General features: G+C 35.6%; 2 protein-coding genes across 2 annotated transcripts in view; one reads left to right on the plus strand and one right to left on the minus strand.

Moving 5' to 3' along the window:
* Positions 1 to 5,955, plus strand: part of LOC144977278 (uncharacterized) — a 6,844-nt gene extending 889 nt beyond the window's left edge. Inside the window, exons 2-4 of the mRNA XM_078922323.1 lie at positions 1,294 to 1,394; positions 1,896 to 2,086; positions 2,961 to 5,955. Coding sequence (XP_078778449.1) covers positions 1,294 to 1,394; positions 1,896 to 2,086; positions 2,961 to 3,563 — 895 coding nt within the window. The 3' untranslated portion in view covers positions 3,564 to 5,955. The remainder of the gene's footprint in view (positions 1 to 1,293; positions 1,395 to 1,895; positions 2,087 to 2,960) is intronic.
* A 7,393-nt stretch (positions 5,956 to 13,348) lies between these two features.
* Positions 13,349 to 15,000, minus strand: part of LOC144977277 (uncharacterized) — a 30,427-nt gene continuing 28,775 nt past the window's right edge. The window contains exon 9 of the mRNA XM_078922322.1: positions 13,349 to 15,000. This exon is cut by the window's right edge and continues 847 nt beyond it. The gene's annotated coding sequence lies outside the window, so the exon portion shown is untranslated.

The following is a 15,000-nucleotide window of genomic DNA, read 5'->3' on the forward strand; positions in this document are numbered from 1 at the left end:
AGGAGAGTGCCTTCAAGACAAAGATACACTAAAACACAAGCTTTGAATTTAATCCTTTTCTCAACAGGCAGCCAATGCAGGTCATGAAGTAGAGGTCTGGCAGAAACGCACATACGCTTCATGAATACTAGTCTGGCAGCGCTGTTTTGGACAATCTGAAGACGTCTCAGATTATATTGCGAAACGCCAAACAACAGAGCATTGCAATAATCCAATTTCGATAGTACAAGGGACACAACCAGGTGTTTGGTCACATCCTCAGATATGAACCTTTTTTAGTTGGAAAAAGAGAGATCTAACCAAATTATTCACCTGATGCTCCATCGACAGTCCAGAGTCTAAGAATGTGCCAAGGTTTTTCACTTTGTCAACAATTCGAATGGAGGCATCCCCCAGCTTCAAATCTGTTTCACTTTTCAACTTCCTGTTCCCAACATACAGCACCTCAGACTTATCATCATTCAGTTTCAATCTGTTCTCATTCATCCATTTCTTAACACTTTGGATACAATTCTTACTATTGGCTGATACTTCTTGTAAATTTCTCGTATTGGTACAATTGCGTATCATCAGCATTTTGGTGGTAAGACAGACCGAAACTTCTGATGATTTTAGACAGAGGTCCAATGTACAGTACAAAAAGAACGGGTCCAAGTACTGAACCCTGGGGAACCCCACAATCAAGAATGATTTCCTCAGATCTATATTCATCCACCGTAATAGTAGCATTTTAAAAACTCTAGAACAAACCTTGATAGATTAGTGTCTTGTGCATTCCTTGTACGTAGCAATATGAGTCATTGAGAAAAACGAATGAACAGACAAAAGAAAAACAAAAAAAGAGAACAACTTTATAGTTATATGGCATAGATAGGGTCTTGAATATTTTTAAAGGAACGTCAGAGAGAGAGAGAGGGGGGGGGGTGAGAGATTAGAGAGAGAGTGAGTGGCTAAGGACTGCTATGTAGTACTATGCTCGTTTTTTTGGGGGTTTTTTGGCTACAACAGCTGATAGTATTCCAGATTTCCGTACCAGCACACAGATCCTGCGTTTCCGACAATGCAATGAAATCTATTCTCATCCTCTGAATCTTGAAAAGTTTCAATAGTCAAAGCATCCCCCCATATTCCTAATTTTAGCTTACTTTGCATTTTACAGTAATACCTGGAACCTTTTTACCTACAAACATCCTCTTGAAGTTTTAATGATTTGACACTCTCAAGACCTACATTATATGACTAGTCATTATATCTGCTGAGACGGTTCAACAGTTTCTTTTTATTCCTCTCCAGGAGTTACCCGTCTCTCAATCTACGATTGGAAGTACACAGGGACCAATACAAAGCTTTGGCATTGCTGCCAGGTCTAAGATATGATGACATCAGTTTTACAGGTAATCGCTGGTGTCCCCTACCTTTTCTTTAAAAGTGCAATGCAACACTCATTCGAAGGGGTCATCATGACTCCTCACGGCTCACGTCTAGTTTGTGAATGCCGTGAAAATTTTATCTAAGCAATGAAGGACATAATTTGGAATTCTGTCCTTGATCGTTGAACCAGTGAATTTGTCGCTGCGTGTTTGACGAACGCGTGTTGCACTGTATATTTGTAAAGTTTTAATTAGCTTTTCTTGGCTGTCTTTCTTCCCCTGTTGAATGAAGAAGACCAAAACGCCATCAGTTTTGCCTTGACTAATTTTAGGAACCCAAGCAGATATCATCATATTTACATGCATCCCTCTTTGATTGTATGGAAGCATCTCTATACTTTCAAAAAGAAATCTACAGAAATTCATTTTGTGAGTCATCCATTAGAAATATTAACTTATAAATATCACTTTAGAAACGAGATTGGTTTACCATATTTTTGATTTTTCATCTTCATTTCCAAATAGGTCAGCCGGACCTCCATCGTTTGATGAACATAACATCACGTCTAGAGCATGCATCCCTTTACTCCTCCAATCTCTCCTTCCTGGACTACCAGGGACTAAACAGTAAAGGCATCGGGAGTTATGCCCATGGAATGCTTATGGAGATAAAAAGGCATTTTTATGAGACAACAACAGCGAAATCTCCTATTCAGGTTTGTAATTTCTGTGAGGAAGCTAACCTTGTTGCAGATCTGCTTCATAGCATAAGACTTGAAAGTGCATTTCTATTTTCCATTTTTCTTTTGGCAGAATTATATATCTATTGTTCTCTTTTTCAACTGGGCTTAGGATTATTTTTTTTTTTAATGTCAATATATCAGTGGCAAATTATTGAAGTTATGTTTTTTTAAGATAACCAAAGTATCTTTTTTTCATATCTGGTATCACAACTTTAAATTTTGAAACATTGTTTATGATATCATATTAGAATGATGGAAATTATCCTTCTCTGAATGGTACAGACATAATTTGTTAGATTCAGATCATTTTATTTTAAAAATCAGATTGTATTTTGTTGACTATGGCAGATGTCTTATGAGAAAATGATTAACCTTTACCACCCTTTGCTAAAAGATACCAGATTCACTTTTCTTGGCCCAAAGACTTGTAGTGATTTATTTTTTTATGTCTCCTCTTTTTAATACCCAGTTGAAGTTAGCATAATTTGCTTGTAACTTGGTTGCTGATATAAGAGTGTAAGGAATGTAGTCTGGAGATGTGAATTTAGCACATTTAAATAGAAAAGAGCAATTTTTGGTTCTATACTTAATATGACATGCAGTGATTGGAGGGTTCTCAGATATCAAATATTCATTAAAACCAGCATTGAGAAACAGCTTACCTGCCTTGTTCAGAATATTTTGATTTTTTAAAAATCTATTTTTGAATAAAGAAGGCCAGCTGTCAATGAATTCCAGTAAATTAAAGCAATACATTACCGGTATGGAAATTATTTGTTTTTCACAGGGAAAATTTACTGGAGTATGCTTATTTCTTTATTTTTTTTTTTTTTGAAACTTACTCCAGGTGTCTCTACAACTAACAGGGATGATGGATACCATGTTTACAATCCGTAGCAGCGCAACGTTTGGAGGTCGTCAGCGAGCTTCTATCATGCTGAAAACCTGCAACAAACTTGTCCACAGGGAATCTGGTCTGGCGGAGCAAATCCCCGAGTGGTGGAGAAAAAAGTTTATACGATTCCTTCCAGAAAAACCAGATAACTATCGTCCCATATCGCCACCAGACACAATAGGAAAAACTTTCTCTCATCATGTTTGTGTTCCATTACAAGACACAGACACCAGTGGTCGCACTAGGCACCCTTCATATGTCAGATATTTCATTGACAATATAAGTATAGCTGCTAATAAAAAATTTTATCCCTCATTGACCAATTCACTTCACGACCATTATGTACGACGTATAGCCATGGTGCATATAGAACCTACCTTATGGGGGGATGCTTTGACTGTTGAAACTTTTCAAGATTCAGAGGATGAGAATAGATTTCATTGCATTGTTGGAAAAGCAGGATCTGTGTGCTGGTACGGATATCTGGAATACTATCAGCGGTCGTATGAAGCACCAATTAAGATTCCATCTTTTCTTGAAAATTATCCAAGGTGAAGGGGATTTTCAAATAGTTTTAATTTTTATTATGATTGGTTGCTTTATTTGTGATGAGTTTTGCTTTGTTGAGGTACACAGTATGCTACTCCATTTATGAGATTATTGAAATGTGATACAATACGAATTTTGAGTATTCTTCTCATGAGCAAAAGAGAACATGTGTTGAGATAAATGTGAAATCACACAAATAACATTTACAGTTGCTAACGCTTGTGTCTTTACTGTAACATTTTTTCAATAGTCTCCCTTGCCTTTTGGAGTTATGGCTTAAGAGTGTTGCAGGCACACTACTATTCTGTATTCTTTTAACTGGTTTGCCGTCTTACCTTTTGTGAGATGCCCTTGCGATCTAACAACTGATATAAGAGCCTAACATTAAATAAAAAGAAACATCTTGAAAAATTTGTCATCATAGATAATTTTATTCTAAGCTACTTTTACTGCTACTATTACTACTACTACTACTACTACTACTACTACTACTACTACTACTACTACTACTACTACTACTACTACTACTACAACACTACTACTACAACTGCTGTTACTACTACCACCAACACCGCCACATTGTCATCATTATTAACACCACAATATCATCATTACCATCACTACAAATAACTCTGCCACCCAACTTCATCATCATCATTTTCATTGCTTCAACAACCAGTACATTTGGTAATTTTTAAAGTATGCTACTTAATTTTGTTTGATGGTGAGTGGCCTAGTGGGTTGTTGGATTGTTTCAGGTTTTTTGTATCTAACATTCAACTTCAACACTTTCAGGTGGGATGACCTTTGTCAATTTTGATCCATGTGCTGAACTCAGTCCCAGTTCTTGTGCCCTTTGAAAAGTCTTTTTCTTCTTCGTTGGTAGGCTGAAATGTGACAAAGACTCCTCAGCTCTTTATATCTTTGACTTAGAAACATATTTTACAAATATTTCCCATTCATGGATAGTTTGTAAGGTTTTGCCTGACCTTCTATATCTACTTTAATTCGCTGCATTTATGACTCTCTCTTATTATCCCAGCATGTGATCAAAATGTTAATTGTGAAAGGAAAAATCTGATTTCTTTTTAGTTTTGAGCTTTCGAACTCTGCAGAATTATATGTTTTTAAAATGTATTATCAAGTTCATTTCTTTTCCATTATTACAATGAAATCTGTCAAACTGGTTCAATCCAAATGGCTGAACCATTTAGTATTGATGATTTGATAGAGCAACCGCCTCACAATAGGGTTTTCTTGATCTTGGAACTCCTTTTCAACCATGCAGTGATTGGGTAGACAAGGTTTGATTTATGTTTAAAACTGTCAGAAAGTATTTTGGTATCTTTCCCAGATTGCGGCAAGTAATTCCTACCATCGTTTGCATGTAAGAAAATAATTACATTACCATTTTATTATTACTGATTAATTTAAGCAAAACTAATTGATTTTCTGCTGATTAATGTCGAAACCTGGTAGATTAAAATCTTATCCTTTAGAGTCAAAAGGCTCTTGGAGCTGGATACTAGTTCAGTTTCTATAGTTGTGAATGGACACAGAGATGTCCTTTTTCCAGTTAAAGTGGAAAATCGGCTTTTTGAAACCCTCTGGCTATCATTTTATTTTTTTGTTTTTTGTTAGAGATTTGAATTGTTTGGGGTTTTTTTTTCTAAAGATGAAATTATTAGTTGTTTAAAGGCAATAACTAAGGGGAAGCTAGATGGATATTTATCTTTTTTTTTTATGATTTAAAGGTAATACTATTTGAGGAAGATAAGCTTTGTGCAAATTATTTTCATATGGACTTTAAGCGAAAACATTCAGGCTGTTTGATGGACTGTAATAACTGCTTTTTTATATAAAACACTATTTTATTGCAAAGTATTTTCCACTAAGCTAGCAGATCCAGCTGCCCAATTCCTTCTGGGCTGACAGAGTGGTCAGAAAAAAACAAACTTGACTGCAGTCGGGATAGATATGATACTGATACCCGTGCTCTCCTGACTGAACTTATTGAGTCCCTTTAATTTTGTTTAATCAATTTTTACTATAGATCAAAATATCAAACTCGGTTTTGATGCCCACTACTCCTACCTCATCAATAGTGACACTTTCATACACCCTTTTTCAGATCTTTACCTCATCGATAAAAGTTTAATTAATTGAGTTTCCTGTTTTTTGGGATTTAAAAAAAAAAAAAAATGTTGATATAGCAAGATCAGGAAACCAAAATTGAGATTTTTATTTTTGTCTAAGCCACAATTATTCTGGAGATTTCAGTTTCAGCTTTTATTAAAAATTTTATACAGTACTTATTATGTCTGTAGAAATAACTATTTTTGTCAAGCAGTAAACGAGGACCTGAGAAAAATTGGCTGTTTAGAGTGATATGGAAAAAGATTAAAAGAAACACAATAGTTATCAATATTTTATATTAATATTTAGTAAATTTAAGCTTTTTAATATATAAACTTTACATTAATGTTAAAATCACAGTGTTCATGTAAAGACCAAAATTAACCTAGAGACAAAAATTGTTCCAGATAGATATGGCGTATCTGCTTTTACCGTATTGCCACACATTTATAAACACAATCTCATGATGATATCTATTTATATCCTTTCACGATGTTTTTAAACATGAAATTATTCATAAGGATTACAGTGATAGTATGAATCGGTATTCTCATATTTGTAGATAAATATACAGGGTTTGTTTTTTTTTACTACCTGATAAAGAATTAAGATAGAAACATCTTTTTTTTTTGGATAATTTTCCATTACTCTTCAAGTTTTTTGTTGTGAAAAATTCAGGATATAAGCCATTACAAAACAATCGCGCTTTTTGTAAAAGGGGAGAAAGTTGTCTCAAGTGATTTTTGGTCGCGTTTTTATTTTTCATCCAATTTTTAATCTCCAGGCCATCGACATCATTCAAAAGTCTTGAAGGTGTTGTTAAACTCAACTAAAATATCTTGCACTTTAAAGCGGCCCATACACAAGAATTTAGATTGCGCAAATTTGGTTGCACAATACAATTGCACAATTTTAGGTTACCCACTCATGGCACAAAGTGATTGACCTTTTAATTGCGCAAACCATGCTCATGTGGGACTTTGGCGCAGTAATCGCTGTGACAGCTGGTCTTGCTGCAGAAAACAAACTAAAACAGAAATGTTCAAAATGGTTAAAAGAATTGTATTACAGCATTCAAAGTTTGGACACACACAATTACTACGTGAACTGAGCCACAGGTTTTTCAAAATTTTCTGTGCATGGATGTCGGCTCCTACTATGAGCCTTTGATCGTTTAAAAAGGACACACATCAAAATAAGTTGGTTCTTAAATTTGATCAGTCCTAAAACCTGATTTTTCAGAATCCTTTATTTTCTTCAACTCTTTTCTGTACTTGGTCCTATACAAATTTATTTTCTTATTTTTGTCTTCACATGTAAAATTTTTCTATTGTTCATTTTTCCTGTATTTTTATAAAAAATGAAACAGGCTTTTCTTTTTCTGTTACTATATTTGTCAGATTTGACATTCCAAAGTACAGGCAAACTTAGGTAAACTTCGATACATTCAAATTGAAACGCTCTGTCATCTTCCTTTTCCGATATGTTCACACTACAAAGTTTACATGCAAAATTATTTTTGCACAATTTCATTGGCAGTCTCCATACACGGCCAATTAACAAGCACAATCAAGTGGACTTTTACAATTAAGTATCAAACCGATTTGACTTACTCAATACACTTGCCCAAGTCCACAATATCACCCATGTACGGCCAATTGACTAGTCAATTGTGGGTTAAGACAATTTGATAGCGCTTTTTCAATGATCGTGTATGGGCCGCTTATGTAAACAATTGCCCCAAGCATGTTCATGTCTAAAGTCCCAGGGTTTTGATGTAGGTTTAGCATGCAATGATATCAAGCATCTTCCATTTTCTGAAATTATTGTGCCAAGGTATTTAAATTGTTTTACTTGCCGCAAGATGTTTCCATTTATTTTTATTTTGCAGAAAGGTAATTCTTTCTTCTGTGATATCACCATAAGTTCTGTTTTTGTTTTGTTCAGACTAAGTGCCATCTTGTTGCTTTTCATTACAACTTTATCCAGTAATAATTGTAGGTCCTCTGCACTTTCTGTGATAAGTGTTGTGTCTTTGTGTTCTAATATTGTTGATATTCTGCTCATTTGCCCTTAACCCGGGCATTTCCTTTTTTTTTTCTCATTATTTGTTGTGTGTATAATGAAAATAAGTCTGGAGAAAACACACACCCCTGCCTAACTGCTCTTTTAACTGGCTGATAGTCACTTAATTCATTGTATACTCTGACCATTGCTGATTGTTCCTAATAATTCTCAGGTTTTTCCATCTATGTTGAGACTGTAGAATATCATTAAGTTTGGCATGGTTCCCTGTATCAAAGGCCTTGGTGTAGTCTATGAAGCAGATGTACAGGTCTTTTTTCACTTCCAAACTTCTTTCAATGATATTTCTCAGAATGAAAATCCCTTTCCTTTTACGAAGCCACATTGTTCTTCGCTGATTTCAGGTTGGATTCTATTCCTAAACCTTTTCATTATGATTCTTAGCAAGATTTTTGTGAAGTAACTCATTAAAGTGATGGTGTGATGCAGGGCACATTCAGTTGCTGCTGGCTTCTTGGGGATTGCGATGAACATTGAATTAGAGAGGTCAGTTGGAATTTGACCAGACATGTAAATGTCATGAAGGAGTTTTGTAAGGTTTGTGAGCCCAATTTCTTCCAAAGGCTCCAGCATTTCAATTCTGATGGTGTCTGGTCCACATGCCTTCCCTGCTTTCATTTTTCTCACTGGGATATCTTACTTCATCTTACATGATAGGTTTGAGATTTGAATACAATTGTCACCGAGACAACTGTACTCATTTGCATGAATTTTGGTGACACTCGCATTTTTATGACATCAGCCTAGACAGGGTGGCACCAAATGTCAAAAGTGACACAAGGCCAGTGGGGTCCTAAGATGAATAAATGTTGGGTTGGGTATTGGGCCAAAAAAATAATAGAAAATCAATTCATAACTCTCTCTCTCTCTCTCTCTCTCTCTCTCTCTCTCTCTCTCTCTCTCTCTCTCTCTCTCTCTCTCTCTCTCTCTCTCTCTCTCTCTCTCTCTCTCTCTCTCTCTCTCTCTCTCTCTCTCTCTCTTGTTATGTTAGCAGTCATATTGTTCAAATAATTTTTAATTTACTGTTATTCCTTTGTTTAGATATACTATTCATGTTTTGCAAGCTATTAAATATTCTTGCGTCTTATTTATAAACTGCACAGCCAGGTTGCAGTAACAAATGTATTGTAGTGTGCTTTGTAAAGTAAAAACAAATACTTTCTAGCTTTGGGCCAAAAATGTATCATCTCTTGATGTAGATAGTGGTATAATTAATATTGTGAACCTTTAAAATTATTTTCGGGTAAGGATAATTCATTAATACTTACAAAAGAAGTATATATTTTATAATGTTATGCAACTATCATATTGCATATGTAATTTTTGCATTTCGGCTTGAGTTTGCCCAATGGACCGATATATATTTTCCTCCTTTTTGACAAATTGCCATTATCATCACTGACTATAGTAAGGCGTGTGCAAAAGGTAGTCTATACGCATTAATTACAAGAGATGCATTTCTACTTTGAATGCAGTAGTACACTCTCTTGTTAGGCTGATGTGAAATAACCATTTTTATGACTGGGTGGAAAATGAGCACGTAGAAGACATAAATCATCTATGTCTTCTCAAACTACCACAGTGTCTCTTCTGGATGGGGTTTCTGTCTCTCATAGTGGGCAGGGAGGCACTTACTGTGTCTTCTATCCCCTTTTATCTTCTTTCCAACATGCTCTCTGTCTTTGTCTTGGGTTGAAATCACTTGGTTTTGTCCTGACACTGGCTGGAAGGGAAACAGTCAAATGTATAGTTAGTTTTGGGAGATAATATTTTTTTCTTTGTAGATCATCTCTCTGTTATGCACTGTATTATGTTTTAGTTATATATTATATATGATTTGTAAACATTTGAGTGTATTTCTCTCAGCGGGGACCTGTGCTTGAGCCTGGATGGGACTTTTAGGTGATCTCAAACCAAGTACTTTGATAGTGTACTCTTGGAATCAACATCTGTTTCCTATTTGAACCAATTCCCCTTTGTCTTACCTTTTCTTGGGTGCTTTTATTGTAATTCTAGAACTTATTACTATCACATTTTCTTCCTTTTTACTGGCGCTGATATGACCTGTGTCGCACGCGCCGTAAAACCCTTAGAAACAAACAAAATCATAATCTTTTTAACCTCTGCTTGAGTCGCAAATTCTAATGGTCTGTCCTAAAAATTAACACCACAATGCTGATGATACTTGACTATTCTAAGACATGTAACTCTTAGCAGTATTCTAATCTACCTAATATCATGGGGGGCCATTTGTATTTTGTTAATCTTAATGAAAACAACAATTGTTTTCCCGTCACACTATTCGTCTCCAGTGATGAAATAATGTTCACTAAAAATGCTCTCTATGTGACGATGACGATGTGTAAGAACGAATCCTGGAGCAGGCCTATTGTACGCGATTTCGAACTGGTTGGTCTTATATCTGTCTGCCTTCAATTCTTGCGCAGTAGAAGAGGCCGGGAGCAAGCAGTTCCTTCAAAGGTGAATCATAATGCAGTAAGTAGTCCTTGGCCTTCCAGGACGAAGATGGTCTGCAGCCGTCTAGATCGGTTCAAGGACGGAGATGTTCTGCATCTATTTCTATCGGTTCCAAAGTCATGAACTGGGTGGGCAGGGAGGTACATACTGCGTCTTCTATCCCCTTATGTCTGTTTTCCAACATGCTTTCTGTCTTTGTCTTGGAATGAGATTACTTGATTTAGTCCTGGCCCTGGCTGGAGTCCTGTCTGTGGGGGGGGGGGGGGGGGGGGGGGGAACAGTCAAATGCATAGTTATTGTTTTGGGAGATGATATTTTTCTCCTTGTAAATCATCTCTCTGTTATGTATTATTATATTTGCTATTTTAAATGTATAATGTAAGCATTTGAGTGTGTTCCTCTTTGTTGGATTTTGTGCTTGTGTCCGGATGAGACTTAAAGGTGATCTCAAACTAAGTACATTGGTGGCATGCTCTTGGAATCTACATCTGATCCCTATTTGTTCCCAGTTCCCCTTTGTCTTACTTTCTCTTGGCGTCTTTAATTGTAATTCTAGAACTTTTTACTATCCCATTTTCTTCCTTTTTACTGGCGCTGATATAACCTAAATGTGTTGCAAGCCCGTAAAACCCTTAAAAACAAAAAACAATCAAAGTCATGAAATTATAATCCTACATGCATTTAACTCTGGCAACTGGGTGAAGTTCCCGACCTCCCATAGTGGGCAGGGAGTTACTTGCTGTGTCTTCTACCCGCCTGTATCTGTTTTCTTTGACTTGGAATGAGATTACTTAGGTTTGTTCTGACCCTGGCCCGAGTCCTTGGCTGAGAGTGAAACATTCCAATGTATAGTTATGGTTTTGGGAGATTTTTTTTTTCCTTGTACATCATCTCTGTTATGTACTGTTATTTTTTTATTTTTAACATATGATTTGTAAACATTTGAGTGTATTGAGTGGGAACTTTTGCTGGTGTCTGAGTGAGACTTTTAGGTGATCTCAAACTAAGTACACTGATAGTGTGCTCGATGAATCTACATCTGTTCACTATTTGATTTGTAGCATTCCCCTTTGTCTTACTTTTTCCTCAAGTCCTTTTAATTGTACATCTAGAATGTTTTTACTGTCCAATTTTCTTCCTTTTTACTGGCGCTGATATTACCTAAATGTGTTGCAAGCGCCGTAAAACCCTTAAAAACAAAACAACTTTCTGGCAACATCAATTTGTCTTTCACCAGCGTACAAACGGCCAATCGCGTTGTCATGCCACCAATTTTTTTTATCGAAAAACAAAATTACTTGCAAAAATAATTTTTAAAATGTTAATTTAAAGTAAAGTCACTTGACATTACATATCTTTTTAACACTCACTTAGGTGACTGGATGGGGTCCTCTAACCTCCCATGGTGGGCATTAGGCCACTATGGGTGTCTCCTACCCCTTATATGTGTTTTCCAAGTTACTATTTATCTTAATCTTGGAATGATATTACTTGGTTTGTCCTGGCCCTTGTCGAAGTCCATGGCTGAGAGGGAAACAGTAAAATTATATAATAATAGTATGGGAGATATTATTTTTCCTTGTAGATCATCTCGCTGTGATGTACTGTAATATTTTTGTTTGATTTTATATCATGCTTTGTAAGCATTTGAGTGTATTCCTGTTGGTCGGATCCTGTGCTTGTGTCTGGATGAGCCTTTAAGGTGATTTCAAAGCCGACTACACTGATGGTGTGCTCTTGGATTCTACATCTGTTCCTTTTAAAATAATTCCCAGTTGTCTCAATTATTCTTGTGTGCTTTTAATAAATCTGGACTTTTTTACCATCCCGTTTTCCATCCTTTTTACTTGCGCTGAATTGACCTAAATGTGTCGCAAGCGCCGTAAAACCCTTAAAAACAAAACAAACAAAACACTTTGGTAAGCGATTTTTCTTTAAAACTTAGGTGACTATTTATCTGACGATTTGTGATTAATTCAAATTTATGAGCGGTACATCAGTCAGCTGTTAGGATTTCACATTTATCAAATTAATTATTGTTTAAAGCTCGTATCTACTCCGGTGTTAAAAGTTTGTTGCGTTTTGTGTTTTTGTTTTGTTTTGCTTTTTGGGGTTTTTTTTTTAATAGACAGTATACATATAATATGATTTAATTAAGATTAATAAAACATTCAATATTTTTCATATTTTAAAATGTATTAATTTATTTGATCGATGATGCTTGCATTTCGATAGACCCCCCGTGTAAACCACTGTCTCTAACCTGGATGTGCGTGTAATGACTAATGGGTGAGATTCGAAGAATTTGTCTTTCCAACTTATCAGTAAAATGTATCCTTTTCATTATTATTATTACTATTATTACGATTTCTACCTACTACTACGACTACTACTACTACTACTACTACTACTACTACTACTACTACTACTACTACTACTACTAATGCTACTACTACTACTACTACTACTACTACTACTACTACTACTACTACTACTACTACTACTACTACTCCTACTACTCAACCGCTGCTGCTGCTTCTGGGTGTGGTTCCTACCTCCCGTAGCGGGCAGGGAGGTAGTTGCTGTGTCTTCTATCCCCTCTTATCTGTTTTCTAAATTGCTTTCTGTTTTTGTCTTTTGGAATGAGATTGCTTGGTTTTGTCCTGACCTTGGACGGAGTCCTTGGCTGAGAGGGAAACAGTCGAATTGTATAGTTATAGTTTTGTGAGATGATATTTTTTTCCTTGTAAATCATCTCTCTGTTATGTACTGCTACTCTTTTCATTTTTTACATATGATTTGTAAACATTTGAGTGTATTCCTCTTAGTGGGGACCTGTGCTGGTGTCTGGAGACTTTTAGGTGATCTCAAACTAAGTACTTTGATAGTGTGCTCTTGGAATCTACATCTGTTTCCTATTTGAACCAATTCCCTTTGTCTTACCATTTCTTGGGTGTTTTAATTGTAATCCTAGAACTTTTGACTATCCCATTTTCTTCCTATTTACTGGCGCTGATATGACCTTAATGTGTTGCAAGCGCCGTAAAACCATTAAAAACAAACAAAACAAACTGCCGCTGCTTCTATTTATATTTTTAATAGATAAGAGCTCGTTATTGATTTTTTTTCCATAGACTCGAAGCTAGTAATATAGTTCACACTTATCTAAAATGAGTGAGATTAACGAGAGAGAGAGAGAGAGAGAGAGAGAGAGAGAGAGAGAGAGAGAGAGAGACAGACAGACAGACAGACAGACAGACAGAGAGAGAGTTAATTTAAATTTAAATTTATCGATATTTGAAGTAGGCAAGTCATTTCTGGCCAGAATCGAAAAGGAAATTTTTTTGAGTCTATGGCAGTAGCTCCGTGTCTTCTTCAGAAATCTTAGAAGATGGTTTGGAACAAAATCCTCCCCTACCCCGGGTTTTTCTGTGTGTTTTTTTTTTTTTCTTTTTTTTCAAAAAATTTTTAAACAGTAGTCCCAAAAAACTTTTTTCTCATATATCGGTCATCTAAAATGACTCCAAACTTGTCAATATCATTAAACCAGAGACTTATTTGGAGTGTCATCATTGTCTCCTTTGAAGTCTCAGGTCTAATAATCTTTACTTTGACAAGTTTAGGGTCATCTTAGATCATCAATAATTCTAAATCGATTTTGGCCAAAATACCAACAACAACAAAAAAAACCCCAAAAACTATACCCAACAAATTTTGTGGAAGCAAAAAAAATAAATTGTATGAAATTATTCAGAGAAATTAGGTCACAGCGTCAGCATTATCATAAAACTATTACATATGGTCTTCTGCTAATTATAATTGTAAGTAATAATGTAATAGTAATACATGCAATACTCACACGTGTATTCTATGCAATCCATTTTTAAAACAATTGTTCTTTGTTACAGCACCACTTTGAAATCGTTTGTTTGTTTGTTTGTTTGTTATGAATTTCTTAATAAAATTTAAAATTGTATTTCTGATTTGTCAAAAAAAAAAAAAAGAAAGAAAAGAAAAGAAAGTTTCCGCGCGCTCGTAAGAGCTGATGACACCACCTCTCCATTGAGATCTCAATGAGGACTGTGATATGTTTTCATACAAGCAACAAGGATATAATATTGCGCTTAGATCTACTTTTGATCTCTGTTTAACTTGTGCTCTCTGTCTTACCTTTTACCTCAGGTATTTCTTAGTTTGATCTAAATCTAGATATTGACTGATCTTTTATCTTCCATTTTCCTGCACTTAAATAGCGGCAAATTAAAAAAAAAAAAACCTTAAGAAAACGACCAAACACTCAGCATGGTTTCCTTTCATGATAAATGGTACTACACATAACAAATGAATTCATAATAAATAGATGAATAAAAAACAACTTACGATTCCTGTTTGTTTTCATTTTAAACTCAGTTGTCTTGGTTTAGATGATAACGGTTAAGCTTTTATATAGAGCAATATCCACTAAACGTGCGAAAGGCGCTTTATAAAGGGTCCCTAACCAACAGCAACACAGCATATAGTACGAGACATGACGCCTGTACTGTAAGGCGATATTACAATTTTATCCCTAGGTGGGGTTCCCGACCTCTCATAGTGGGCAGGGAGGTACATACCGGGTCTTCTATCCCCCTATGTCTGTTTTCCAACTTGCTTTCTGTCTTTGTCTTGAAATGAGATTACTTGGTTTTCTCTTGACCCTGACCGGAGTTCTTGACTGGGAGGGAAACAGTCAAATGTATAGTTA

This window comes from Berghia stephanieae, chromosome 7, assembly GCF_034508935.2.
Source record: "Berghia stephanieae isolate SIO BIC M18660-M18661 chromosome 7, UCSD_Bste_1.3, whole genome shotgun sequence".
Lineage (NCBI taxonomy): Eukaryota > Metazoa > Mollusca > Gastropoda > Nudibranchia > Aeolidiidae > Berghia > Berghia stephanieae.